Source organism: Anomalospiza imberbis, unplaced genomic scaffold (assembly GCF_031753505.1).
Source record: "Anomalospiza imberbis isolate Cuckoo-Finch-1a 21T00152 unplaced genomic scaffold, ASM3175350v1 scaffold_231, whole genome shotgun sequence".
Lineage (NCBI taxonomy): Eukaryota > Metazoa > Chordata > Aves > Passeriformes > Viduidae > Anomalospiza > Anomalospiza imberbis.
Genome location: NW_027099862.1, coordinates 1 through 26,327, shown reverse-complemented (window position 1 = coordinate 26,327; position 26,327 = coordinate 1). Strand labels below are relative to the sequence as shown.

At 64.4% G+C, this 26,327-nt stretch overlaps 1 protein-coding gene across 1 annotated transcript; it reads right to left on the bottom strand.

The window, feature by feature from the left end:
* Positions 1-757: 757 nt before the first annotated feature.
* Positions 758-25,651, bottom strand: CACNA1F (calcium voltage-gated channel subunit alpha1 F; the record flags this gene model as incomplete). The annotated part of the gene is made up of 45 exons (XM_068178220.1): positions 758-1,035; positions 1,270-1,500; positions 1,585-1,697; positions 2,274-2,416; positions 2,654-2,991; positions 3,448-3,558; positions 3,640-3,770; positions 3,844-3,945; positions 4,026-4,128; positions 4,209-4,305; positions 4,385-4,512; positions 4,619-4,778; positions 4,946-5,037; positions 5,142-5,207; positions 5,300-5,428; positions 5,512-5,532; positions 5,727-5,810; positions 5,920-6,030; positions 6,101-6,259; positions 7,450-7,651; positions 7,727-7,873; positions 9,895-9,947; positions 10,064-10,171; positions 10,639-10,726; positions 10,971-11,077; positions 11,549-11,608; positions 11,854-11,983; positions 12,532-12,664; positions 13,743-13,803; positions 13,903-13,957; positions 14,082-14,163; positions 14,705-14,825; positions 15,260-15,467; positions 17,384-17,609; positions 18,093-18,253; positions 18,783-18,809; positions 19,315-19,402; positions 20,916-20,999; positions 21,082-21,239; positions 21,332-21,435; positions 22,167-22,363; positions 23,964-24,116; positions 24,197-24,339; positions 24,416-24,555; positions 25,522-25,651. Coding segments are annotated over 45 exons (5,725 nt in total), but the record flags the coding sequence as incomplete, so codon positions are not given.
* Positions 25,652-26,327: the final 676 nt, after the last annotated feature.

The window sequence follows — 26,327 nt, the reverse complement described above, 5'->3', positions numbered from 1 at the left end:
AAGAAAATCAAAACCTTTTTGATAAAAATCCCTTTTTTTTCCTGAGGTAACATTGCCCCCACAGGGTCCCGCAGTGCCGGGTTGCAGAGCCGGCCTTGCGCCCCGGGGTTTTAGAGCCTTGAGGGAAATACCCCTTATCCTGAGGGAAAAAACCCACCTTTTTCAGGAGAAAACCCATCCGTGAGGCAAATACCCCTCTTCCAGAAGAAAACCCTCCTTGTGTGAGGAAGAAAATCAAAACCTTTTTGATAAAAATCCCTTTTTTTCCTGAGGTAACATTGCCCCCACAAGGTTCTGCGGTGCTGGGTTGTAGAGCCGGCCTTGTGCCCCGGGGTTTTAGAGCCTTGAGGGAAATACCCCTTATCCTGAGGGAAAAACCCCACCTTTTTCAGGAAAAAACCCATCTGTGAGGCAAATACCCCTCTTCCAGAAGAAAACCCTCCTTGTGTGAGGAAGAAAATCAAAACCTTTTTGATAAAAATCCCTTTTTTTCCTGAGGTAACATTGCCCCCACAGGGTCCCGCGGTGCCGGGTTGTAGAGCCGGCCTTGCGCCCCGGGGTTTTAGAGCTTTGAGGGAAATAGCCCTGAGGGAAAAAAACCCACCTTTTTCAGGAGAAAACCCATCCATGAGGGAAATACCCCTCTTCCAGAAGAAAACCCTCCTTGTGTGAGGAAGAAAATCAAAACTTTTTTGATAAAAATCCCTTTTTTTCCTGAGGTATCATTGCCCCCACAAGGTTCGGCCTTGGTGCCGGGTTCTAGAGCCAGCCCTCCCGGCCCCGTTGTGCCGGGTTCTAGACCCCGCCGGCCCAGCCCATCTCGTCCGCCAGCTCCTCCTCCGCCGGCGGCCGCAGCGGTTCCTCGTCGCTGTAGACGGCGGGCGCGGGCGGGGCGCGGCGCCGGGTCAGCAGGTCGGCGGCCGCGCTCTCCATCTCGTCCATCGTCATGTCGCACGCGTCCGCGATCTCGCGCTTGGCCACCGCCACGAACTTGGGGTCGCGGGCGAACAGCCCCAGCCCCTCCGAGATCAGCACCTGGGTTGAGGGGGGAGGCGCTGGCACCGGCACCGGAGGCGTGCCCGTGTGCCCCTTCCTTACTCACTGCCTCCACCCGGCTGCTGGCCAAACCATGAGGTGTCCTCAGTGTCCCCCCCTCGCTACTTCTACCAGGCTGTCGGCCGAGAAATGTCACCCCATGTCCCCCACTAATGGCCTCCCCCACGGCTGAGCCGTGTCACTCCATGTGCCCCCCACGTCCCCCCAACTCACGGCCTCCACCAGGCTGTCGGCCGAGCCTCGGGCCAGGGCATCGTGGGGCCCGCAGGGCCGCAGGCGCAGCGGCGCGGGGGGGAACCAGCGGTTGAGGGGGGGCAGGCTGCCCCCCGCCGCCGGAGCCCCCTCCACCAGGATGAGCGGCGCGTACAGAACGTGCCCGCGGGCCGGGGCCGCCCAGGCCTGCGAGGAGCCTCCCAAGCGCCAGGTCTCGGAGCTGCCGTAGCCCTGGGGGCGAGAGGGGGTCAGTGCGGGGGTGACGCTGTCAGAGTGTCCCCCCCCCTCGTCTGTCTGCTCCATCTCCAGCAGTACCTGCGGCCGGGCGGGGCCGGGCGGGCCCGAGGGGTTGTACGTGCCCGGGATGGGCTCGTCTTCGCAGCTACCCTGGCGTCGCAGGCACTGGATGGTGAAGGAGGGCTTCCGGCCTGGGGGGCAGCGGGCAGGGTCAGGCCCCGGCCAGGAACCCTCCGGGAAACCGAGCACGGTCACCCACCCTGGCCAGGGACCCTCTGGACTACCGGGGGCACCAGGCAGGGTCACTTCCCCTGGCCAGGGCACCGGGCAGAGTCACCCCCAAGCCAGGGACCCTCTGGGATACCGGGGGGCACCGGGCAAGGTCACTTCCCCGGGTAGAGTCATCCCCTCAGCCAGGGACCCTCAGGGGCACCGGGCAGGAGCCCTCTGGGCAATCGGAGGGCACCGGGCAGAGTCACCACCGGCTTTAGGAACCTTCTGGGGCACCTGGGGGCACGGGAGGGGTCAGCCCCCCCTATCAGGGACCCTTCCGAGGCCACGGCGGGACACCACCCTCCCCATCGGGGCACCACGGAGGGTCATCTCCCCCCGCCATCAGCCCCAGGGACCTCCCCGGGCTACCGGGGAACCGTTCCGGGCTACGGCGGAGGGCTCGTTCAGCGCCGCCGGGTGCGATCACGGAGGGTCCCAATGGAGGTCCCGGCCCCTCCTTTGCCCCCCGGCCCCCTTTCCCGGCCCCGCCGTACCCGCGGGGGTGGGAGGCAGGAGCCGGCGCCGTTTCAGTTGCTGCCCTTCGCGAGCGCCGCTGCCGAGCGCGAAGTGCCGGGGGGGCAGCGGCAGCGACCCCCCCCGGGGCAGCTCCGCCGCCCAGCGCGGGGGTCCCGGTGCCCTGGGGGGAACAAGGCGGGTCAGTCGGGGCTGGGAACATTCCCTGGGACACCTCCCAGCGCGGGGCCAGGGGGTGACAGGATCACTCCCTCCTAGGACAGGTCCCTCCAGTGCTCCCTCCCCAGTTTACACGCCGGGGGTCCCGGCAGCCTGGCACTGGGAGACGGGACCCCCCCTGCCCAGCTGCAGGGACCTCTCCAGATGGGGTTCTCCCCCAGAGACTCGGGGGTCGCGGTACCTGTCCCCGACCCAGCGGCGCCGGGGCGGTGCCGAGCTCTCCAGGTCCTCGTCGTGGCTGATGTCCCCCGGGTCCCCTCCCGGCTCCTCCACGTCCTCGGCGGGGGCTTCCTCGTCCTGGTCCCCCGCGTCGGAGCGCCGCCTGCACACAGGGCCATGGGCACCCCCCGTCCTCCCCGGGAACCCCCCGCCCCGTGTCGGGGTGTCCCCAGACCCCCCGTACCTGCCGTGGGAGGGGGGCGCGGGGTCCTCCCCTTCGGTGGGAGCGGGGCTGGGGACGGGGGGCGGCTCCGAGAGCAGGGGGGAGCCGGGGGCGGAGCCGTAGAGCGTCTCGGGGGCCTGCGGAGAGAGGCGGGTCGGTGAGCGCGGCCACGGCACAGGTGTAGACATTCGGTGTAGATTTTGGACAGGTGTGGCCGGTGGGCATGGCCACAGGACAGGTGTGGCCATTTGGTGTGGATTTTGGACAGCTGTGACCGGTGGGCGTGGCCGTGGGACAGGTCATTTGGTATGGATTTTGGACAGCTGTGACCGGTGGGCGTGGCCGTGGGACAGGTCATTTGGTATGGATTTTGGACAGCTGTGACCGGTGGGCGTGGCCGTGGGACAGGTCATTTGGTATGGATTTTGGACAGGTGTGACCGGTGGGCGTGGCCACAGGACAGGTGTGGCCATTTGGTGTGGCTTTGGGGCAGGTGTAGCCTGTGGGCATGGCCAGGGTGGGACAGGTGAGGCTGGTGGGTGTGACCAGTGGGCGTGGCCAATGGAAAGGTGTGGTCGGTGGGCGTGGCTCACTGCGTAGGTGAGTGGCTCCTCCGAAGGGGCATCCCCGCCCTCGTCCCCCTCCAGGTCACTCAGTGCCCGGCGCATCTCAGGGCCCAGCGCCTGCAGCGTCTGCAGCCCGGCCTGGGGGGACACAGGAGGGTCAGGGGGGTCACCTGGTGACACCTGGGACCCCCAGCCCCGCCCCGGGGGGGAGGGTCGCACCTGCAGCGCACACTCGTTGCTGGGGCCTGCACTGGCGCCCAGCATCCCCCGCTCCTTCCGCCGCCGGAACTTGCGGAAATAGTCCTGGATCAGGAAGGTGGCGTAGAACTTCCCGACGGTGACCTCCTCCTCTGGGGGGCACGGAGGGTCAGGGGGCAGCCGGGGGTCTGAGGGGACAGGGGAGGGGACACGGCCCTCACACACCCTCAGGCGGGGGGATGACCTCGTCCAGCAGCTTCGGCTTCGTCCTCTTCCAGATCTTCTTCACCACAGCCCGAAGCTCCTTGTTGGCCACATCCAGGTTCCCTGCAGGGAGGGGGGACACACAGCCATGACTGTCACCCCCTGCTGTCCCCTGCCCCCTCCAGACCCTCCCAGCTCCCCACCTTCCGTCTTGATCTTGAGGGAGGTGCGGACCAGAGCGAAGAGTGTCGCATTGAAGGTGACGGTCCCGTCCGAGTTGAGGGGCATGTTCATGGCCACCAGGCGCTGGGCACGAGACAAGAGGGGGGTGAATCGGGGTGGCTCCCCCAGGACCACCCCAAATCCCCCCAGGACCCCCCGCAGACCTTGCAGGCCACACGGTGTGGGCAGAGCTTCCCAAAGCCCAGCGGGGGCTGGATCCGGCGCAGCAGCGTCACCACGTCCAGGTGCTTGATGCGGCCCCTGGGGAGGGGGACAGGAGGTCACGGGTGGTCGGCCACCTGGCCTCCCCCCAGCTGAGGACAAGGGGACAGTTACACACTTGGCCGCGGGGTCATACTCGGACCACACGCGCTTGAACTCGTCCAGGTGGTGCGGGCCCAGGATGGACCAGTCGCGTGTCAGGTAATCAAAGTTGTCCATGATCACAGCCACGAACAGGTTGATGATCTGGGGGGGGTCAAAGTGGGGGTCAGGATGCCCATAGGGGTCCTGAGAGGTGTGGGGCAGTGCTGGGGCTGTGGGGCAGGGCCATGGGGCAGCTTCCGTGTCTCACCAGGAAGGCGCAGAGCATGAAGAAGCTGATGAAATAGGCGATGGCGAAGTTGCTGCCACAGGTGAACTCTTCCCCCGGGCCCGCGTCCGACTCGGGGTCGCAGCGCTTGCCTGGCAGGCTGGCCAGCATGATCTCCTGCCACGCCTCCCCCGTGGCACACCTGCACCCACAGGACACACCTGCACCCCTGGGGCACACCTGTACCCCTGGGGCAGATCTGTAACCCCCTTAAGGATTCACTGAGAGGAAGCTCCGAAGTCCCATGAGAAGCCCAGAGCCCCTGAGCTCACCAGAGCCCCCCCAGAACCCCCAGGCCCCCGTCCCCACCTGAAGAGCAGCAGCACGGCCTGGGGGAAGGTCTGGAAGTTGTTGTTGCGGTTGATCTGGGTCCCGTCCTGCAATGCCACCTTCCCAAAGGTCTGGGGGATACAGAGGGGGCCTGGGTGGCCGGGGGCTTACAGGAGACCACCCCCCACATCCCTCACGTCCCCCCAGGACCCCTCACCTCCTCCAGGCCCCTCACCTGCATCCCAATGACGGCGTAGATGAAGAAGATCATGGCAATGAGCAGAGCGACGTAGGGCAGGGCCTGGGGACAGAGCGGGGGTGAGGGGGTGCTGGGGGGTCCCCCCTCCATGTCCCCTTTCTCCTGTGTCCCCCACCATGTCCCCCACATCCCACCTGGAAGGACTTGACGAAGGTCCAGAGCAGGGTGCGGATGCCCTCGCCCTTGGAGAGCAGCTTCACCAACCGCATCACGCGGAAGAGCCGGAAGAAGGTGATGGAGATGCGGGAACTGTCCTCCGAGCTCTGCGGGGAGGGGGGTCAGGGGCATCCCAAAACCCCTGCACAGCCCCCCCAAAAATCCTCCAGCTGGGAATACCTCCCCGTACCTCACCAACGTGCCCCCCGTTCTGTGACAGGCAGATGGGACGATGGAGATGGAGATGATGGAGATGAAAATGATGAAGATGATGGAGATGGAAATGATGGACATGATGGAGACAGACAGATGGACATGAGGACATGGACGGAGGGAAACCCAGACATCCAGGACTGCCCCAAACACCAACCTCCCCTGAGCCAGGGGACAAGGAGGGCGACTCACGTTGACCTCGGTGACAGCGATGTCCACCACGCTGCCCACCACGATGAGGGCATCGAAGGTGTTCCAGGCATCGCAGAAGTAATGCTGGGGTTGGGGGGGGGAGGTGGTGAGGACCCCCTGTCCTGTGACCCCCACCTTGTGACAGCCCCCTCCCTTGTGTGACCCCCCACGCTGCGACACTCCTCCGGCGTACCCGGGGTTTGAAGGCGATGATCTTGAGCACCATCTCCACGGTGAAGAGCCCCGTGAACACCATGTTGAGCAGGTCCATCACGTAGTTGAAGGGCTTGGACTGCTCGTAGTGCTGGGGGGGGACACGGGGGTCTGGCACTGTCCCCTCTGTGACCCTCTGTCCCCCCAGGTGTCCCCCCCACCTGCACGGCCAGGGCGATGGTGTTGAGCAGGATGAGGACGAACATGATGTACTCGAAGGCGGTGGAGTTGACCATGGCCCACACGCGGTACTGGGTGCGGTTCTTGGGGATGTAACGGCGCAGCGGCTGCGCCTTCAGCGCGTACTCCACACACTGCCGCTGCGGGGACAGGGGACGGTGTGGGGACAGCGTGAGGACAGCGTGGGGACACGGCCACCCCACTGCCACCCCACACACTGCCGCTGCGGGGACAGGGGACAGCGTGGGGATAGCGTGGGGACACGGCCACCCCACTGCCACCCCACACACTGCCGGTGCAGGGACAGGGGACAGCGTGGGGACACAGCGACCCCACTGCCACCCCACACACTGCCGCTGCAGGGACGGGACAGCGTGGGGACAGCGTGGGGACACAGCGACCCCACTGCCACCCCACACACTGCCACTGCGGGGACAGGGGACAGTGTGGGGACAGCATGAGGACAGCGTGGGGACACGGCCACCCCACTGCCACCCCACACACTGCCGCTGCGGGGACGGGACAGCGTGGGGACACAGCCACCCCACTGCCACCCCACACACTGCCGCTGCGGGGACAGGGGACAGCGTGGGGATAGCGTGGGGACACAGCCACCCCACTGCCACCCCACACACTGTCACTGCAGTGACAAGGAGGCAGCGTGGGGACAGTGTGGGGACACATCCACCCCACTGCCACCCCACACACTGCCGCTGCGGGGACAGGGAACAGCGTGGGGACAGCGTGGGGACACAGCCACCCCATTGCCACCCCACACACTGCCGCTGCAGGGACAAGGAGGCAGTGTGGGGACAGCGTGGGGACACAGTGACCCCACTGCCACCCCACACACTGCCGCTGCAGGGACAAGGAGGCAGTGTGGGGACAGTGTGGGGACACAGTGACCCCACTGCCACCCCACACACTGCCGCTGCAGGGACAGGGGACAGTGTGGGGACACATCCACCCTACTGCCATCCCACTGCCACCCCATGCACTGCTGCTGCGGGGACACGGGGACAGCACGGGGACACTGCAGGGACATGGCCACCCCACTGCCACACACTGCTGCTTGAGCGGACAGCAAAGGGCAAAGGGACACTGCAGGGACACTACAGGGACATGGCCACCCTGCTTCCTCTCCAGACACCGCCTGCAGGGACACCCTGCTGGCACGGGGACACCATGGGGACACCGCCACGCCACTGCCCCATGCACTCTGCTGCTGTGGGAACGTGGGATGGCACGGGGACATGGGACTCTGCAGGGCCATGGGGACAGCACAGAGCCAAAGGGACACCTCAGGGCCATGGCCAGCGGGACCCCACACCTGGTTCTTGTCGAGCTCGCAGTTGCGGTACTCGCTCTCGCCCTGCGCACGGAAGGTGATGATGACGAAGCCCACAAAGATGTTCATCATGAAGAAGGCGATGACGATGATGTAGACGATGAAGAAGATGGAGATCTCCACGCGGTAGTTGTAGATGGGCCCCTGGTTCTCGGCGTTGGCATCGATGGCCTTGTACAGCAGCCTGAGGGGGGACACGGTGCTGGGGGTGTCCCCACGGGGGGTGGCAGTGCCCCCGTGCCCACCCCCAGGGACTCACGCGGGCCACCCCTCGAAGGTGGACACGGTGAACAGGGCCATCATCCCCGCCAGGACATTGTCGAAGTTGAAGTCGCTGTTGAGCCAGAGGCGCTCCCGGACCGACGGGTGGGACACGTCCCCGTCCTTGTACACCAGGAATGTCCCCCTGGGACAGGGACATGGGGACAGCAAGGGTGAGACACCCCCATGGACACTGCCACCACCGACGGGTGGGACACGTCCCCATCCTTGTACACCAGGAACGTCCCCCTGGGATGAGGACACAGGGACAGCAAGGGTGAGACACCCCCTGGACACTGCCACTACCGACGGGTGGGACACGTCCCCGTCCTTGTGCACCAGGAATGTCCCCCTGGGACAGGGACACGGGGACAGCAAGGGTGAGACACCCCCCGGACACTGCCACCACCGACGGGTGGGACACGTCCCCGTCCTTGTACACCAGGAATGTCCCCCTGGGATGAGGACACAGGGACAGCAAGGGTGAGACACCCCCCGGACACTGCCACCACCGACGGGTGGGACACGTCCCCGTCCTTGTACACCAGGAATGTCCCCCTGGGACAGGGACATGGGGACAGCAAGGGTGAGACACCCCCCTGGACACTGCCACCACCGACGGGTGGGACACGTCCCCATCCTTGTACACCAGGAATGTCCCCCTGGGACAGGGACATGGGGACAGCAAGAGACATCCCCCTGGACACTGCCACCACCGACGGGTGGGACACGTCCCCGTCCTTGTACACCAGGAATGTCCCCCTGGGATGAGGACACAGGGACAGCAAGGGTGAGACACCCCCATGGACACTGCCACCACCGACGGGTGGGACACGTCCCCGTCCTTGTACACCAGGAATGTCCCCCTGGGATGAGGACACAGGGACAGCAAGGGTGAGACACCCCCCTGGACACTGCCACCACCGACGGGTGGGACACGTCCCCGTCCTTGTATACCAGGAACGTCCCCCTGGGATGAGGACACAGGGACAGCAAGGGTGAGACACCCCCATGGACACTGCCACCACCGACGGGTGGGACACATCCCCATCCTTGTGCACCAGGAATGTCCCCCTGGGATGAGGACACAGGGACAGCAAGGGTGAGACACCCCCATGGACACTGCCACCACCGACGGGTGGGACACATCCCCATCCTTGTGCACCAGGAATGTCCCCCTGGGATGAGGACACAGGGACAGCAAGGGTGAGACACCCCCATGGACACTGCCACCACCGACGGGTGGGACACGTCCCCGTCCTTGTACACCAGGAATGTCCCCCTGGGACAGGGACATGGGGACAGCAAGAGACATCCCCCTGGACACTGCCACCACCGACGGGTGGGACACGTCCCCGTCCTTGTACACCAGGAATGTCCCCCTGGGATGAGGACACAGGGACAGCAAGGGTGAGACACCCCCCTGGACACTGCCACCACCGATGGGTGGGACACGTCCCCGTCCTTGTACACCAGGAATGTCCCCCTGGGACAGGGACACAGGGACAGCAAGGGTGAGACACCCCCCTGGACACTGCCACTACCGACGGGTGGGACACGTCCCCGTCCTTGTTCACCAGGAATGTCCCCCTGGGACAGGGACACGGGGACAGCAAGGGTGAGACACCCCCCGGACACTGCCACCACCGACGGGTGGGACACGTCCCCGTCCTTGTACACCAGGAATGTCCCCCTGGGACAGGGACATGGGGACAGCAAGGGTGAGACACCCCCCTGGACACTGCCACCACCGACGGGTGGGACACGTCCCCATCCTTGTACACCAGGAATGTCCCCCTGGGATGAGGACACAGGGACAGCAAGGGTGAGACACCCCCATGGACACTGCCACCACCGACGGGTGGGACACGTCCCCATCCTTGTACACCAGGAATGTCCCCCTGGGATGAGGACACAGGGACAGCAAGAGACATCCCCCTGGACACTGCCACTGATGGGGGGGCCACAGGGAGAGCAACAGCGGGACCCCATGGGGACACAGGGACACCACAGGGTCACAGGGACAGCAGTGGGGAGACCCAATGGGACACTGCCACCAGCAGAGGGTGGACCATCATGGGGACACCGGTGGGGTGGGTGAGGGTCAGGATTTGAGGCGCAGGGCTCAGTTTGGGGTATGGAGTCATTTTTGGGGGTGACGCTCACTTGCACTCTCCCGGCGTGTGCTTGGCCTCGTCAGTGCAGCTGTAGAACTTGCCCTGGGGAAATCGGGGGGTCAGGGGGACCCTCAGCCCCCTGAGGGGGTGGGGACCTCTCCGGGGGGGGAGGGGGGTTGGGGACCCCTCAGAGGGGGGGTGGGGACCCGCGGGGTCACCTTGAAGAGCTGCACCCCAATGCAGGCGAACATGAACTGCAGCAGCGTGGTGACAATCATGATGTTCCCGATGGTGCGGATGGCCACGAACACGCACTGCACCACGTGCTGGGGACAGGGACCGCGGTGTCACCAGGGCAGGGGGACAGCGACAGGGACAGCAGTGTCACCAGGGCAGGGGGACAGGGGGACACCACATTGTGGGGACAGGGACAGCGGTGTCACCAGGGCAGGGGGACAGCGACAGGGACAGCAGTGTCACCACGGCAGGGGGACAGGGGGACACCACATTGTGGGGACAGGGACAGCGGTGTCACCGGGGCAGGTGGACAAGTGACGCACTGAGGCCACTGCGTGCTGCGGACACCTGTGACACCGCTACCTTGGGACACAGGGACAATGGGGATCCCTGTGCCATCAGCAGCATTGCATGCTGGGGTCCCAGTGCTCCCAGTCCCACCAGTACAGAGTCCCAGACTCCAGCCTGCCATGGCTACTGCTGGGAGGATGCCACTTCCAGTGCTCCCAGTCCATCCCAGTGCTCCCAGCACTCCCAGTGCCTCCCAGTTGCCCACCTTGAGGCCCTTGGCCCGGTTGATGGCTCGCAGAGGCCGCAGGACACGCAGGACCCGCAGGATCTTCACCACCGAGATGGCGCTGGAGCTGCCAAGGGACACACCAGTGCTCCCAGTAATGCCCCCAGTGCTCCCAGTAACACCTCCTGTGCCCCCCCAGTAACGCCCTCAGTGCCTCCAGCAGCACTTCACTGTTTTCCAGGGTCCCCAGCAATGTCCCCAGTGCCCCCAGTGAGGTTCCTTGTATCCTCCCAGTGCCACCAGTGTTGAGCCTGGCCCCTCCCAGTGCCCCCCAGCGGCATTCCCAGTGCTCCCAGTTGCCCCCAGCTCACTGCATGCCAAAGGAGATGAGGGAGACGCCGACCACCAGCACGTCCAGGAGGTTGAACCAGTTGCGGAGGAAGGAGCCTTTGTGCAGGAATCCGCCGAACACCGTCATCTGTGGGGGAACGTGAGCCCCGATGTGGGGACCCCCTGTCCCTGGGGGCACCCCAAAACCCGGGAACCCCCTCCCAAAACCCTGGGAACCACCCCTGCCAAAATCCTGTGAACCCCCAAAAACCCTGGGGACACCCCAAACCCCAGGAACCCCCCCACCCCCAAACCCTGGGAACACCCAAAAACCATGGGAACCCCCTCCCAAAACCCTGGGGAACCCTCCCAGACCCTGGGAACACCGTCCCAAAACCCTGGGGAACACCCCCAAACCCCGGGAGCCTCCAAACACTGGGGAATTCCCCCAGACCCCAGGAAACCACTGCCAAAACCCTGGGAACCCCTTCCCAAAACCCTGGGTAGCCCCAAAAACCCCAGGAACCCCCTGAAACCCTGGGGAACCCCCAAAAACCATGGGAACTCCCAAAAACCATGGGAACCCCCCCACCCCAAACCCCAGAGACGTCCCCCGTACCTTGAGCAGGATCTCCACGGTGAAGATGGAGGTGAAGGCGTAGTCAAAGTAGCCCAGGATCTGGGGGGTGGGGTGGGGAGGGGGGAACGGGGTGACCCCAACCCCTCTCAAACCCCCCGACACCCCCAACCTCCTGGACCCCCCAAACACCCCCAGATTCCCCCTCAAGCCCTCCTTGCCCTTCCCAGCCCCCTCATTTCTGACCCCAAATCCGGGCAAGCGGATCCCACATGGGGTGAATTCCCCCACGTCCCTCCCAGTGCCCCCAGTCCCTCCCAGTTTGCCCAGTGCGCCCAGTAGCCCACGTGGTTGCGGGGCGAGTGGGCGCGCACGGGGTCCTCTGCGGCCAGGGAGATGCTGCTGAGGATGATGAAGACGAGGATGAGGTTGGTGAAGATGTGGTGGTTGATCAGGGCGTGGCACTTCACCCGCAGCCTGCACCAGGCACACGTCAGCTCCCAGTGCTCCCAGTCCATCCCAGTGCTCCCAGTCCCAGTGCTCCCAGTCCCCAGTGGTTCCAGTCCCCCCAGTCTGTGTCTCTAGTCCCAGTGTTCCCAGTGCTCCCAGCCCCTCCAGGCCTCCAGTCAGTGCCAGCGTTCCCAGGACCCCCAGTTCCCCATTCCCAGTGTTCCCAGTGCTCACAGCCCCTCCAGGCCTCCAGTCAGTGCCAGTGTTCCCAGGACCCCCAGTTCCCCATTCCCAGTGTTCCCAGCCCCTCCAGGCCTCCAGTCAGTGCCAGTGTTCCCAGGACCCTCAGTTCCCCATTCCCAGTGTTCCCAGTGCTCACAGCCCTCCAGTCCCAGTGCTCCCAGTGCTTCCAGTTTGTGTCCCCAGTCCCTCCATGTCTGCTGTATCCCAAGTCCCCCATTGTTCTCAGGGCCTCAAGCACCAGTGCTCCCAGTGCTCCCAGTGCTCCCAATGCTCCCAGTGCTCCCAGTGCTCCCAATGCTCCCAGTGCTCCCAGTGCTCCCAGTGCCACTCACGGGTTGGTGCTGCTCAACACGAAGAAGGCGCTGCCCTCGGGGATCGGGGTCACCTTGGGCTTGGGGGCTTCCTCCAGGGACTCCAGCCGGGCCCTCCCCAGGCTGTCACGCTCCCCCCCGGCCTCCTCGTCACCTGCAAGGGACCCCATGTCCGGCCACTGTCACCTCCCCTCCTCCAGGGACCCCATGTCCGGCCACTGTCACATCCCCTCCTCCAGGGACCCCGTGCCCAGCCACTGTCACCTCCCCTCCTCCAGGGACCCCATGTCCGGCCACTGTCACCTCCCCTCCTCCAGGGACCCCATGTCCGGCCACTGTCACCTCCCCTCCTCCAGGGACCCCGTGCCCAGCCACTGTCACATCCCCCCCTCCAGGGACCCCGTGCCCAGCCACTGTCACATCCCCCTCTCCAGGGACCCCGTGCCCAGCCACTGTCACCTCCCCTCCTCCAGGGACCCCGTGCCCAGCCACTGTCACATCCCCCTCTCCAGGGACCCCATGTCTGGCCACTGTCACATCCCCTCCTCCAGGGACCCCGTGCCCAGCCACTGTCACATCCCCCTCTCCAGGGACCCCATGTCTGGCCACTGTCACCTCCCCTCCTCCAGGGACCCTGTGCCCAGCCACTGTCACATCCCCTCCTCCAGGGACCCCGTGCCCAGCCACTGTCACCTCCCCTCCTCCAGGGACCCCATGTCCGGCCACTGTCACATCCCCTCCTCCAGGGACCCCATGTCCGGCCACTGTCACATCCCCTCCTCCAGGGACCCCGTGCCCAGCCACTGTCACATCCCCCCCTCCAGGGACCCCCATGTCTGGCCACTGTCACATCCCCCCCTCCAGGGACCCCCATGTCTGGCCACTGTCACACACCAGGGACCCCCGTGTCCAGCCAGTGTCACCCCCGTCAGGGTCCCTGTGTCCAGGCACTGTCACCTCCCCAGGGACCCCCACCCCAGGCACTGCCACACCTCTGCAGGGAGCCCCAAGTTCAAGGACTGTCACCCCGCCAGGGACCCTCCATGTCACCCCGCTCTGGGAACCCCCACCCCAGGCACTGCCATCCCCCTCCAGGGACTCCACCTCATGTCACTGTCACCTCCCCCACGACCCTGATGTTCAAGGACTGTCACACCCCCCCTTCCAGGGACCCACACATCAGGGCACTGCCACCCCCCAATGTCCCCAGTGCCCAGGCAGGTGACACTCACCTTCCTCCACCCCTTCCTCCTCCTCCTCCTCCTCTTCCTCCTGCTGCTGATCCCCCTCAACCTGGGGACCAGGAAGGGTGAGGGCTGTGCACACTTTGGGGGGAGGGAGGGACCCCCCCAGGACCCCCCGGTCACGGTCACCTCCCCGAGACCCCCTCACCTTCACAGCCACGTCCTGGCTCTCCGTCCCCGCTTCCGCCTCCCCGGCCTTGTCCCTGGGTTGGGAGAAAAGGGGCGCTCAGACAGGGGGTCCCGGGGGTCGAGCACCCCCCAGGGGGCCCAGGGGATGGATGCCCCCCCCAAATCACCCCCAAAAGCGCCCCAGGCGTCCGGGCTCACTTTTTGTCCCGCCCCGAGTTGATGTTGTCACCGTCCGCCAGGTTGTCCACGGCGATGGCCAAGAAGACATTGAGGAGGATGTCTGAGGGGAGGGAAGGGCTCACCAGTGCTCCCAGTATCCTCCCAGTATCCTCCCAGTGCCCTCACTCCCCCCTTCACATTCCAAGCCTCTCTCTGTCCCACCGTAGCTCATCAGTTACCCTGTGCTCCATTCCCAGTTCTGCAGCTCCCTGCTCCCAGTCCCTTTGGTGCTCACAGTGCTCCCAGTGCCCCCAGTGCTCCCAGTCCCTCCCAGTACCCCCAGTCCCTCCCAGTGCCCCCAGTGCTCCCAGTCCCTCCCAGTGCTCTTGGTCCCTCCCAGTACCCCCAGTGCTCCCAGTCCCTCCCAGTGCTCCCAGTCCCTCCCAGTACCCCCAGTCCCTCCCAGTGCTCCCAGTCCCCCCAGTGCTCCCAGTGCTCTTGGTCCCTCCCAGTACCCCCAGTGCTCCCAGTGCCTCCCAGTGCTCCCAGTCCCCACAATACCCCCAGTGCCCCCAGTGCTCCCAGTCCCTCCCAGTGCTCTTGGTCCCTCCCAGTACCCCCAGTGCTCCCAGTCCCTCCCAGTGCCCAGCCTGCCCACGCACAGTTCCCGCAGATGAAGAGGATGACGAAGTAGACACAGACGAGCATCCCGGGGAACACGGGGCCGCCGTAGGCCATGATCCCATCGTACATCACCGCATTCCAATCCTCCCCCGTCAGGATCTGGGCGAGTTGGGGGTCCCCAAACACCAGGGGCACCCCAAAACCTCAGTGCCACCCCCAACCAGTGCTCCCAGTACACCGCTGCCTCCCAGTTCTGAGTACACGGCATCACCCCGGAGTGGCTATAGGGTGGTGATGGGATGGTTTGAGGGGGGCTCATGGGTTTTGGGGTCTCCCCACAGGTTTAAGGGACCCATGAGATTCAAGGTCCCTCACTGGTGTTGGGATCTCTCACAGCTTTTAGGGTGTCCCATGGGTTTGGACGTCTCCCACAGATTCTGGGGTTCCCCATAGTTTTGGGGTCTCCTCATAGCTTTAGGGTCCCCTTGTGCATTTTGGGGTCTCCCCACAACTTTCAGAGCCTCCTTTGGGGTTTCAGGGATGCTCTGCAGGCTTTGGGGTCTCCCTGAGGTCCCCCCCAGGTTTTGGGGTACCTGAAACACGGTGAGCAGGGCCTGTGGGAAGGTGTCGAAGGTGCTGCGCTTGGTCTGGGTCTCGTCGAAGCTGAAGCGGCCCCCGAAGAGCTGCATGCCCAGGAGCGCGAAGATGATGATGAAGAGGAAGAGCAGCAGCAGCAGGGAGGCGATGGATTTCATGGAGTTCAGCAGGGACCCCACCAGGTTGCTCAGCGACGCCCAGTGCCTGCGGGACACGGGGGTTACTGGGAGCACTGGGAAGAGCTGGATGGACGGTGCAGAGCCAAAACCCGGTGGAGCTGGCCCACAGCTTGCTCAGCAATGCCCAGGGACTGGGGTTACTGGGAGCACTGGGAAGGGCTGGATGGACGGTGCAGAGCCAAAACCCGGTGGAGCTGGCCCACAGCTTGCTCAGCAATGCCCAGGGACTGGGGTTACTGGGAGCACTGGGAAGGGCTGGATGGACGGTGCAGAGCCAAAACCCGGTGGAGCTGGCCCACAGCTTGCTCAGCAATGCCCAGGGACTGGGGTTACTGGGAGCACTGGGAAGGGCTGGATGGACAGTGCAGAGCCAAAACCCGGTGGAGCTGGCCCACAGCTTGCTCAGCAATGCCCAGGGACTGGGGTTACTGGGAGCACTGGGAAGGGCTGGATGGACAGTGCAGAGCCAAAACCCGGTGGAGCTGGCCCACAGCTTGCTCAGCAATGCCCAGGGACTGGGGTTACTGGGAGCACTGGGAAGGGGCCAGCGCAGAGCCAACACCCCATGGTGGAGGGTGTTGCAGCATTCGGGTGCCACCAATTTGGGACATCACGGCATTAGGACATCGCTGGCTTGGGACATCGGTGATTTGGGACATTGCAGGGCTGGGACATTGTGGTGTGGGGGCATTGGGGTGTGGGGGCACTGGGGTGTGGGGGCACTGGGGTGTCAGGGCACTGGAGAGCCACAGTGTTTGGGTGTCCTGTTGGTGTGGTACTGGGGTGTCAGGACATGGCAGTTTCCCCATGTTGGGGTGTTGTGGTGTTGTGGTGCTGGTGTGTCCCAGCTTTGGGGCATTGGGGTGTCAGGACATTGTGGTGTCGTGGTGTTGGGGTGTCCTGGTGTTGGGGCATTGGGGTGTCAGGACATTGTGGTGTCATGGTGTTGGGGTGTCCTGGTTTTGGGGCATTGGGGTGTCCCAGCATTGGAGTGTCCCAGTGTTGGGGTGTCCCAGTGTTGGAGAGTCCTGGTGTTGTGGCACTGGGGTATCCCAGTGTTGGAGTATCATGGTGTTGGGGTGTCCCAGTGTTAGGCTGTCTCAGTGTCAGGGTGTCCCAGTGTTGGGGAGTCCCGGTGCTGTGGCACTGGGGTGTCCCGGTGTCGGGGTGTCCCAGTGCTGTGGCACTGGGGTGTCCCGGTGTCGGGTGTCCCGGTGTCGGGGTGTCCCACTGCTGTGGCACTGGGGTGTCCCGGTGTCGGGGTGTCCCAGTGCTGTGGCACTGGGGTGTCCCGGTGTCGGGGTGTCCCGCTGCTGTGGCACTGGGGTGTCCCAGTGTCGGGTGTCCCGGTGTTGGGTGTCCCGGTGTCGGGGTGTCCCAGTGCTGTGGCACTGGGGTGCCCCGGTGTCGGGGTGTCCCGGTGTCGGGTGTCCCGGTGTCGGGGTGTCCCGCTGCTGTGGCACTGTGGTGTCCCAGTGTCGGGTGTCCCGGTGTCGGGGTGTCCCAGTGCTGTGGCACTGGGGTGTCCCAGTGTCGGGGTGTCCCGCTGCTGTGGCACTGGGGTGTCCCAGTGTCGGGTGTCCCGGTGTCGGGTGTCCCAGTGTCGGGGTGTCCCAGTGCTGTGGCACTGGGGTGTCCCAGTGTCACGTGTCCCAGTGTCGGGTGTCCCGGTGTCGGGTGTCCCAGTGTCGGGGTGTCCCAGTGCTGTGGCACTGGGTTGTCCCGGTGTCAGGTGTCCCGGTGTCGGGGTGTCCCGGTGTCAGGTGTCCCAGCGTCGGGGTGTCCCGCTGCTGTGGCACTGGGGTGTCCCAGTGTCGGGGTGTCCCAGTGCTGTGGCACTGGGTTGTCCCGGTGTCGGGTGTCCCGGTGTCGGGGTGTCCCGGTGTCGGGGTGTCCCGCTGCTGTCCCACTGCGGTGTCACGCCACGGCGCTGTCCCTCACCGGGTGACCTTGAAGACGCGCAGCAGGCGCACGCAGCGCAGCACGGAGATGCCGAGCGGCTCCATGGCCCCGCGCTCCACCAGCGCGGTCTCCAGCACGCCGCCGCACACCACGAAGCAGTCGAAGCGGTTGAAGAAGCTGGCGAAGTAGCACGAGGGGCCCAGCGCGTAGAGCTTCAGCACCATCTCGGCGGCGAACAGCGACAGCAGCGCCTTGTTCGCGTACGCTGAGGGGGACACCGGGGGGACGCACCCGAGTCACCGCCCGGGGAGGGCGGTGGGGAAACACCGAGAGCGGGACGGACCCCCCGAGCTCTGGGGGTGACGGGGAGCACCGCGGGATGTCAGGGGGGTGTTGTTTGGGGGGCACTGGGAGGTGTAGGGGTACCTGAGGGTTTGGGGTGCCCTGGAGGGTGTTGGAGGATACCGAGGGGTGTGGGAGGTGTCGGGGGTACCGGAGGGTTTGGGGGGCTCTGGGGGGTGTTTGGGCTACAGGGGGATTTGAGAGGCACTGGGGGGTGTTGGGGGGCACTGGGGGATGTCCGGGGGTACCGGAGGGTTTGGGGGGCTCTGGGGGATGTCGGGACTACTGGGGGGTTTGGGAGGCACTGAGGGGTTTGAGAGGCACTGGGAGGTGTTGGGCGGCACTGAGGGCTGTTGGGGGGCACTGGAGGATGTCCGGGGCTACCGGGGGGTGCCGGGGGCCGTACCCTGTGTCTCGGTGAGCCAGGGCGGCTGCCCGTGGTGCTCGGAGGCGATGGTCAGCGTGTTGAGGAACACGAGCAGCAGCACGGTCCAGTAGAAGGACACGGATTTCACGGCCGCGCGGCAGCGCCGGCGCCACAGGCGGTTCAGGCGGCGCAGGCGGCGACTGGGGGGCAGCGGGGGGGTTTGGGGGACAGAGGGGAGGCCGGAGGGTGACAGAGACATCCCCCGCGTCACACGGGAGGAGGGGAAGGGTGTTTGGGTTTGGGGGGGAAATGAGGGGTCACGCAGAATCAGAAGAGACCTCCGAGATCACCGAGTCCAAGGCAGCCCTGACACCTCACCTAAACCAGGGCAACCAGCGCCACACCCAGGCTTTTTTGAACTCATCTTTCCGTAAAAAAACTTTTCCTAATATCCAACCCATATTTCCCTTGGGGCAGGGTGGATTTGGGGGTAGGGAGGGACCAGGTGAGGGGGGGAATTTGGGGCGTTTTGGAAAAAGTGGATGAATTCGGGGTACAGGGTGATGGGAGGGGGTGGAGGATGTAGGAGCAGCGGGATTTTGGGGACAGAGGGGAGGTGGGGGGGTGACAGAGTCCCTGTCAGGTGGGACGGGTTGAGAGGCTTTAGGGGGGCCCCATTGCGGCCCTCCCCCCATTTTTTCCATACCCCCCATTCTTCTCCTCACTCACCAGAATTTTGTCTTTGTAATTTTGCCCCTGGGGAGAGAAAAGCAGAGTTACCCCAAAATTTGGGGATTCTGGGGGAGTCCCTTGGCCATAGGGGGATATCCGGGGGGGCTTTATAGGGGTGCTGGGGTCAGATTTGGTTGGAGGGGGCTTAGAGGATCCCTGGTTGAGGTACCTGGGGGTGATCATAGGGGTGCTGGGGTCGGTTTTGGGGTCCTGGAGGGAGTATGGAGGATCCATGGGGCTATGGAGGGGTCTCAGAGGGCTTTGAGGTGCTGTGGGGGTCAGTTCTGGGGTCTCGGGGGCATCTGGGGGTGGGGTCGCTCAGGCTATGAGTGGTTTTGGGGGGACATGGGGGGGCTATGCAAGGGTCCCAAATTGTCCTGAGGCGCCGTAGGTGTCGGGTTTGGGGTCCCGGGGATCTGTGGGGTGTCGCAGGGATCCGGGGCGTGCCCCTGGGGCTGTGGGGGGATCCCGAGGGCCCCGGCAGGGTCGGGGGTGGCAGGGTCGGGGTCCCGTGTCCCCCGGGGCTCACAGGCAGCGGTCGCAGGCGGTCGGCGGCGCCTCCTCCTCCCCCACGGTCTCCGTGTTGACCGAGGTGGTCTCGCTGCCCGGGAGGCTGGCTGGGGTGGGGGCACAGGTCAGCCCGGGGGGGCTTGGGGTGCCCGGCCCCGGGGCATCTGGGGTGACTGGGGTCAGGGAATTTGGGGTGCTCAGTCCAGGGAATTCAGGGTGTCCGGGTCTGTGTTCAGGGAATCTGGGTGTGCCCAGGTCTAAAGAATTTGGGGTGTCTGGATTCCAGGAATTTGGGGTACCCAGTCCAGGGAATTCAGGGTGTCCGGGTCTGTGTTCAGGGAATCTGGGTGTGCCCAGGTCTGAAGAATTTGGGGTGTCTGGATTCCGGGAATTTGGGGTGCCCAGTCCAGGGAATTCAGGGTGTCCGGGTCTGTGTTCAGGGAATCTGGGTGTGCCCAGGTCTGAAGAATTTGGGGTGTCTGGATTCCGGGAATTTGGGGTGCCCAGTCCAGGGAATTCAGGGTGTCCGGGTCTGTGTTCAGGGAATGTGGGGTGCCCAGGTCTGAAGAATTTGGGGTGTCTGGATTCCGGGAATTTGGGGTACCCAGTCCAGGGAATTCAGGGTGTCCGAGTCTGGGTTCAGGGAATCTGGGTGTGCCCAGGTCTGAAGAATTTGGGGTGTCTGGATTCCAGGAATTTGGGGTACCCAGTCCAGGGAATTCAGGGTGTCCGGGTCTGTGTTCAGGGAATCTGGGTGTGCCCAGGTCTGAAGAATTTGGGGTGTCTGGATTCCGGGAATTTGGGGTGCCCAGTCCAGGGAATTCAGGGTGTCCGGGTCTGTGTTCAGGGAATCTGGGTGTGCCCAGGTCTGAAGAATTTGGGGTGTCTGGATTCCGGGAATTTGGGGTACCCAGTCCAGGGAATTCAGGGTGTCCGAGTCTGGGTTCAGGGAATCTGGGTGTGCCCAGGTCTGAAGAATTTGGGGTGTCTGGATTCCGGGAATTTGGGGTGCCCAGTCCAGGGAATTCAGGGTGTCCAGGTCTGTGTTCAGGGAATCTGGGTGTGCCCAGGTCTGAAGAATTTGGGGTGTCTGGATTCCGGGAATTTGGGGTACCCAGTCCAGGGAATTCAGGGTGTCCGAGTCTGGGTTCAGGGAATGTGGGGTGCCCAGGTCTGGGACATTTTGGGGTACCCGGGTTCAGAGAATTTTGGGTATCTGGGTTCAGAGAATTTGGGGTGCCCCGGTCTGGGACACTTTGGGGTACCCGGGTTCAGGGAATTTGAGGGGTCTGAGTTCAGGGAATTTGGAGTGCTTGGGTTCAGGGGATCTGGGTGTGCCCAGGTCTGGAGAATTTGGGCTGTCTGGGTTCAGAGAATTTGGGTTGCCCTGGTCTGGGACATTTCGGGGTACCTGGGTTCAGGGAATTTGGGGGGTCTGAGTTCAGGGAATTTGGTGTGCTTGGATTCAGGGGATCTGGGTGTGCCAGATTTGGGTTCAGGGAATTTGGGGTACCCAGGTCTGGGGCATTTAAGGGTGCCCAGCCCAGGGGATATGGGATGTCTGGGTTCAGGGAATTTGGGGTGCCCAGGTCTGGGGGATTTGGGGGGCCCCGGGGGTACCGTGGGTGTCAGTGGAGTGACTCGTGTGGCGCAGCCACTTCAGCCGCGGCTTCCGCTTCCCCATCAGGTCCTCAGCTGTCAGACCTGTGGGCAAGAAGGATCACAGAGGTTTGGGGGGGCTCGGGATTTTGGGGGACTCCCGTAACTGCCCCCCAGCCCCACTCACGGTGCTTCTCATGCTCCCCCTCTTCCTCATCACCCTCCAGCTCGGCCTGGGTGATCCAGTCCATGTAGCCCCGCAGATCCTCCTCCAGCTGCTGCTTCTCCCGCAGCTTCTGGAAGTCCCCACGGGCCTTGGCCTTCTCTCGCTCCTTGGAGAATTCTCTGGGGAGGGGGCACAGGTGTGACCCCCAAACACACCAAGGACACGGCTTGTGCCCCACTGCTGACCCTCAGCCCCGCTGGTGGCTCCTCACCCGCTCAGCACCCCCAGCACCAGGTTGAGGACGAAGAAGGAGCCGAAGATGACGAGGCTGACGAAGTAAATCCAGGGCAGCTCGTGGCCCATGGCGTCCTGCATCTGTGGGGGGAGATTTGGGGTGATGGGGTCCCCCCCAAATCCCTCCTCAGGTGAGGCCAGTTTGAGTTTGGGTCTCTGCTCTGGTCCTGGGGTGGTTTGGGGAGGGTTTGTGGGATCAGGAATGTGTGTGAGAATTTTGGGGGGCTCAAGGTGGGTGTGAGGACTTGGGGAGCTCAGTGATTTGTGTGAGGATTCTGGAGGGCTCAGGAAGGGGTTGTGAGGATTTTGGGGGATCTTAGGGATGTGTGTGAGGATTTGGGGGGCTCATGGGTATGTGTGAGGATCCTGGGGGGCTCAGGAAGGGGTTGTGGGGATTTTGGGCGATCTTAGGGATGTGTGTGAGGATTTGGGGGGCTCATGGGTATGTGTGAGGATCCTGGGGGTCTCAGGAAGGGGTTGTGAGGATTTTGGGGGATCTTAGGGATGTGTGTGAGGATTTGGGGGGCTCATGGGTATGTGTGAGGATCCTGGGGGGCTCAGGAAGGGGTTGTGAGGATTTTGGGGGATCTTAGGGATGTGTGTGAGGATTTGGGGGGCTCATGGGTATGTGTGAGGATTCTGGGGGGCTCAGGAAGGGGTTGTGAGGATTTTGGGGGATCTTAGGGATGTGTGTGAGGATTTGGGGGGCTCATGGGTATGTGTGAGGATTCTGGGGCATCAGGAAGGGGTTGTGAGGATTTTGAGGGGCTCAGAGAGGGGTTATGAGGATTTGGGGGGCTCGGGGGGCTCACCCAGTAGAGCACATCAGTCCAGCCCTCCATGGTGATGCACTGGAACACGGTGAGCATGGCGAAGAAGAAGTTGTCGAAGTTGGTGATGCCGCCGTTGGGGCCCTCCCAGCGGCCGCGGCACTCGGTGTTGTTCTGCAGGCAGGCGCGGCCATGCCCCGAGAAGGCGCAGGGAGAGGGGTCATCCTCCGACTCCAGGTCTGGGGACAGGCGACAGCGGGCCCTGGTGACAGCTCCCGGCAGGGCGCTGCCTCTCACTGCCCTCACTCAGCTCCTGCCCCCACTGACGGCTCCTGCCCCGTGGGTAACTCTTGTCCCCGCTCAAAATTCCTGTCCCCGCTCAAAATTCCTGTCCCCAAGCTTCTCTTTCACATGCACAAACTCAGCTGCTGTCCCCACTCTTGTCTCTCCTGGCTACTCACACCCCTGGCGTTGCAGGGGCTCAGGGGTGTGCTGGGACCCCCAGAACCCTGCTGGGCTGTCCTGGGGGGGTGCTCAGGGAGTTTAGGGGGGTCTCAGTGTGTTATGGAACCCCAGAACCCTGCTGGGCTGTCCTGGGGGGTGCTCAGGGAGTTTAGGGGGGTCTCAGTGTGTTATGGAACCCCAGAACCCTGCTGGGCTGTCCTGGGGGGTGCTCAGGGAGTTTAGGGGGGTCTCAGTGTGTTATGGAACCCCAGAACCCTGCTGGGCTGTCCTTGGGGGTGCTCAGGGAGTTTAGGGGGGTCTCAGTGTGTTAAGGACCCCCAGAACCCTGCTGGGCTGTCCTGGGGGGGGGGGTGCTCAGGGAGTTTAGGGGGGTCTCAGTGTGTTACGGACCCCCAGAACCCTGCTGGGCTGTCCTGGGGGGTGCTCAGGGAGTTTAGGGGGGTCTCAGTGTGTTAAGGAACCCCAGAACCCTGCTGGGCTGTCCTGGGGGGGGGGGGGGGGTGCTCAGGGAGTTTAGGGGGGTCTCTGTGTGTTAAGGAACCCCAGAACCCTGCTGGGCTGTCCTGGGGGGTGCTCAGGGAGTTTAGGGGGGTCTCAGTGTGTTATGGAACCCCAGAACCCTGCTGGGCTGTCCTGGGGGGTGCTCAGGGAGTTTAGGGGGGTCTCTGTGTGTTACGGAACCCCAGAACCCTGCTGGGCTGTCCTTGGGGGTGCTCAGGGAGTTTAGGGGGGTCTCAGTGTGTTATGGAACCCCAAAACCCTGCTGGGCTGTCCTTGGGGGTGCTCAGGGAGTTTAGGGGGGTCTCAGTGTGTTACGGACCCCCAGAACCCTGCTGGGCTGTCCTGGGGGGTGCTCAGGGAGTTTAGGGGGGTCTCAGTGTGTTACGGAACCCCAGAACCCTGCTGGGCTGTCCTGGGGGGGGGGGGGTGCTCAGGGAGTTTAGGGGGGTCTCAGTGTGTTATGGAACCCCAGAACCCTGCTGGGCTGTCCTGGGGGGGTGCTCAGGGAGTTTAGGGGGGGTCTCTGTGTTATGGAACCCCAGAACCCTGCTGGGCTGTCCTGGGGGGTGCTCAGGGAGTTTAGGGGGGTCTCTGTGTTATGGAACCCCAGAACCCTGCTGGGCTGTCCTGGGGGGGTGCTCAAGGAGTTTAGCGGGGTCTCAGTGTGTTACGGACCCCCAGAACCCTGCTGGGCTGTCCTGGGGGATCCTCAGTGCTGCAGGGGGAAGGTCTCAGGAGTTTTAGGGGGGGTCTCAGTGTGGGTATCCCTGAGGGATCCCGGTCCCTGGGCTGGGGCATGTGGGAGCACTGAGGGACTCCTGGGGTGTCCCAGAGCTGGGGGGGGACCCACGGGGTGACCCCCCCTGTGCCTACCAGAGCCGATGAAGAAGCAGGTCTTGTGCATGCGGCCGATGAAGAGCTCGAGGCCGATGATGGCGTAGATGATGATGACGAAGAGCACGAGCAGCGCGATGTGCAGCAGCGGCACCATCGCCTTCATGATGGAGTTGAGCACGATGTGGAGGCCTGGGGAGGGGCACGGGGGGAGGTTGGCAGGAGGCTGGGGGGGCACCCCAAACTCCCCCCCGTTTTTCCCGGGGTCTCACTGGGGACGCCGGAGACGAGGCGCAGCGGGCGCAGCACGCGGAAGGCGCGCAGGGCCTTGACGTCGAAGCCGCCCGGCTTCCCACTCATGTGGTGGGCATCGCCCGGCTTGTGGGACACCTGCTCCAGGATCACGCTGAACAGCCTGGGGGGACATCGGGGGGTCACGCAGCTCTGTCCCCCCCTCGCCCAGCTGTCCCTGTCCCCGGAGAGCCCCTCACCCCACGATGACAATGACGAAGTCCAGCAGGTTCCAGCCGTTGCGGATGTAGGCGCTGGGGTGCAGCACCAGCCCGTAGGCGATGATCTTCAGGAACGTCTCCACCGTGAAGATGATGAGGAACACGTACTCCACCTGCTCCTGGGGGGGCATGGTGGGCGGGGGGGGGGGGTCAGCTCCCCCTGCTCCAGGGGCACACGGGGTCACCCAGTGTCCCCTTCCCCTTTCGGGGACCCGCCCTCCCCTGACAGCCTGACCCCTTTCTCCAGGAGGGCATTTCAGGACACCTCCATCCCCTCACTGCTCACAGTGTCCCCTTCCCCGGGGATCAGGGACATCTGAGGATGCTCACTGATCCCTCCACCCCTTCCAGCACCCCCTGGGGACATTTGGGGCTCCCCTTCCCAGCACCCCCCTTCTCCTGAGGAATGAGACAGGGATATTTGTCCCTTTTTGGGGACAAGAGACAGGGACCCTTGGGAACCCCCTTGCATCCCCTTCCTTTTGGGGACAAGGACACTCGGGAACCCTCTCAGCCCCTCACACCTCCCACCTTCCCCTGGGTAAAAGGGACAGGAGCACTTTGGGACCTCCCCTGACCCTTCCTTTGCTCATGGACAAGGGACAGGGACATTTGGGGACACCCCTGACACCACCCCTTCCTTTGGAGGTCAAGGGACAGAGCTATTTGGGGTGTCCTGCCCCAGCGTCTCCTCCCTCGGGGTGACAAGGGACATTTGGGCCCCCTCCAGCCCCCCTCCCAGTGTCCCCTTTGTGGGTGACTGGGGCAGCTCAGCCGGGATTAGGCCGTCCCCGGCCCCCCCCGGCGCCGGCAAAGCGGATTAAGGCAGCGGCACAGGCGTGTGCCAGGGGACACGTGTGACACAGGGACCCCCCCCCGGGTCCCCACAGCCCCTGCCACCCCACGGTGCCGCCCTCTGGCACCTCCCCAGGGTGTCACCCCCCACCCCCTGCCCAGTCCAGGGTGGGGTGAACCCCCCCTTTCCCAGCGCTCTCCCAGCAGCCAGCTGGGACCAGTAAAGGCCCCACAGGCACTGCCAGGGTGAGGGGCGCCCCCCGTTCCTGGGGGGGTCTGGGGGTGCTCACCAGGTTGTGGTTGGAGGTGTTGGAGTCGTCCTCGGGGAAGGGGATGTAGACCCCCAGGGCCACGCAGTTGGCAAAGATGGTGGCGAGGATGAGGATGTCGAAGGGCCTGGGGGGAAGTGAGGGGCACCAGCTGGGGAGGGGTCCCCAAAGCACTCAAACCCCTGAGCCCCCCACTCACTTCCACTCCACAATTGGCAGCCCCCAGACCCCCTAAACCCCCTGAGCCCCCCACTCACTTCCACTCCACGATTGGCAGCCCCCAGACCCCCCAAACCCCCTGAGCCCCCCTCACTTCCACTCCACGATTGGCAGCCCCCAGACCCCCTAAACCCCCTGAGCCCCCCACTCACGTCCACTCCACGATTGGCAGCCCCCAGACCCCGTAAAGCCCCCGAGCCCCCCTCAATTCCACTCCACGATTGGCAGCCCCCAGACCCCCTAAACCCCCTGAGCCCCCCACTCACTTCCACTCCACGATTGGCAGCCCCCAGACCCCCAAGCCCCCCGAGCCCCCCTCACTTCCACTCCACGATTGGCAGCCCCCAAACCCCCTAAACCCCCTGAGCCCCCCACTCACTTCCACTCCACGACTGGCAGCCCCCAGACCCCCAAACCCCCTGAGCCCCCCACTCACTTCCACTCCACGATTGGCAGCCCCCAGACCCCCTAAACCCCCTGAGCCCCCCACTCACTTCCACTCCACGATTGGTAGCCCCCAGACCCCCCAAACCCCCTGAGCCCCCCCCTCACTTCCACTCCACGATTGGCAGCCCCCAGACCCCCAAGCCCCCCGAGCCCCCCCTCAC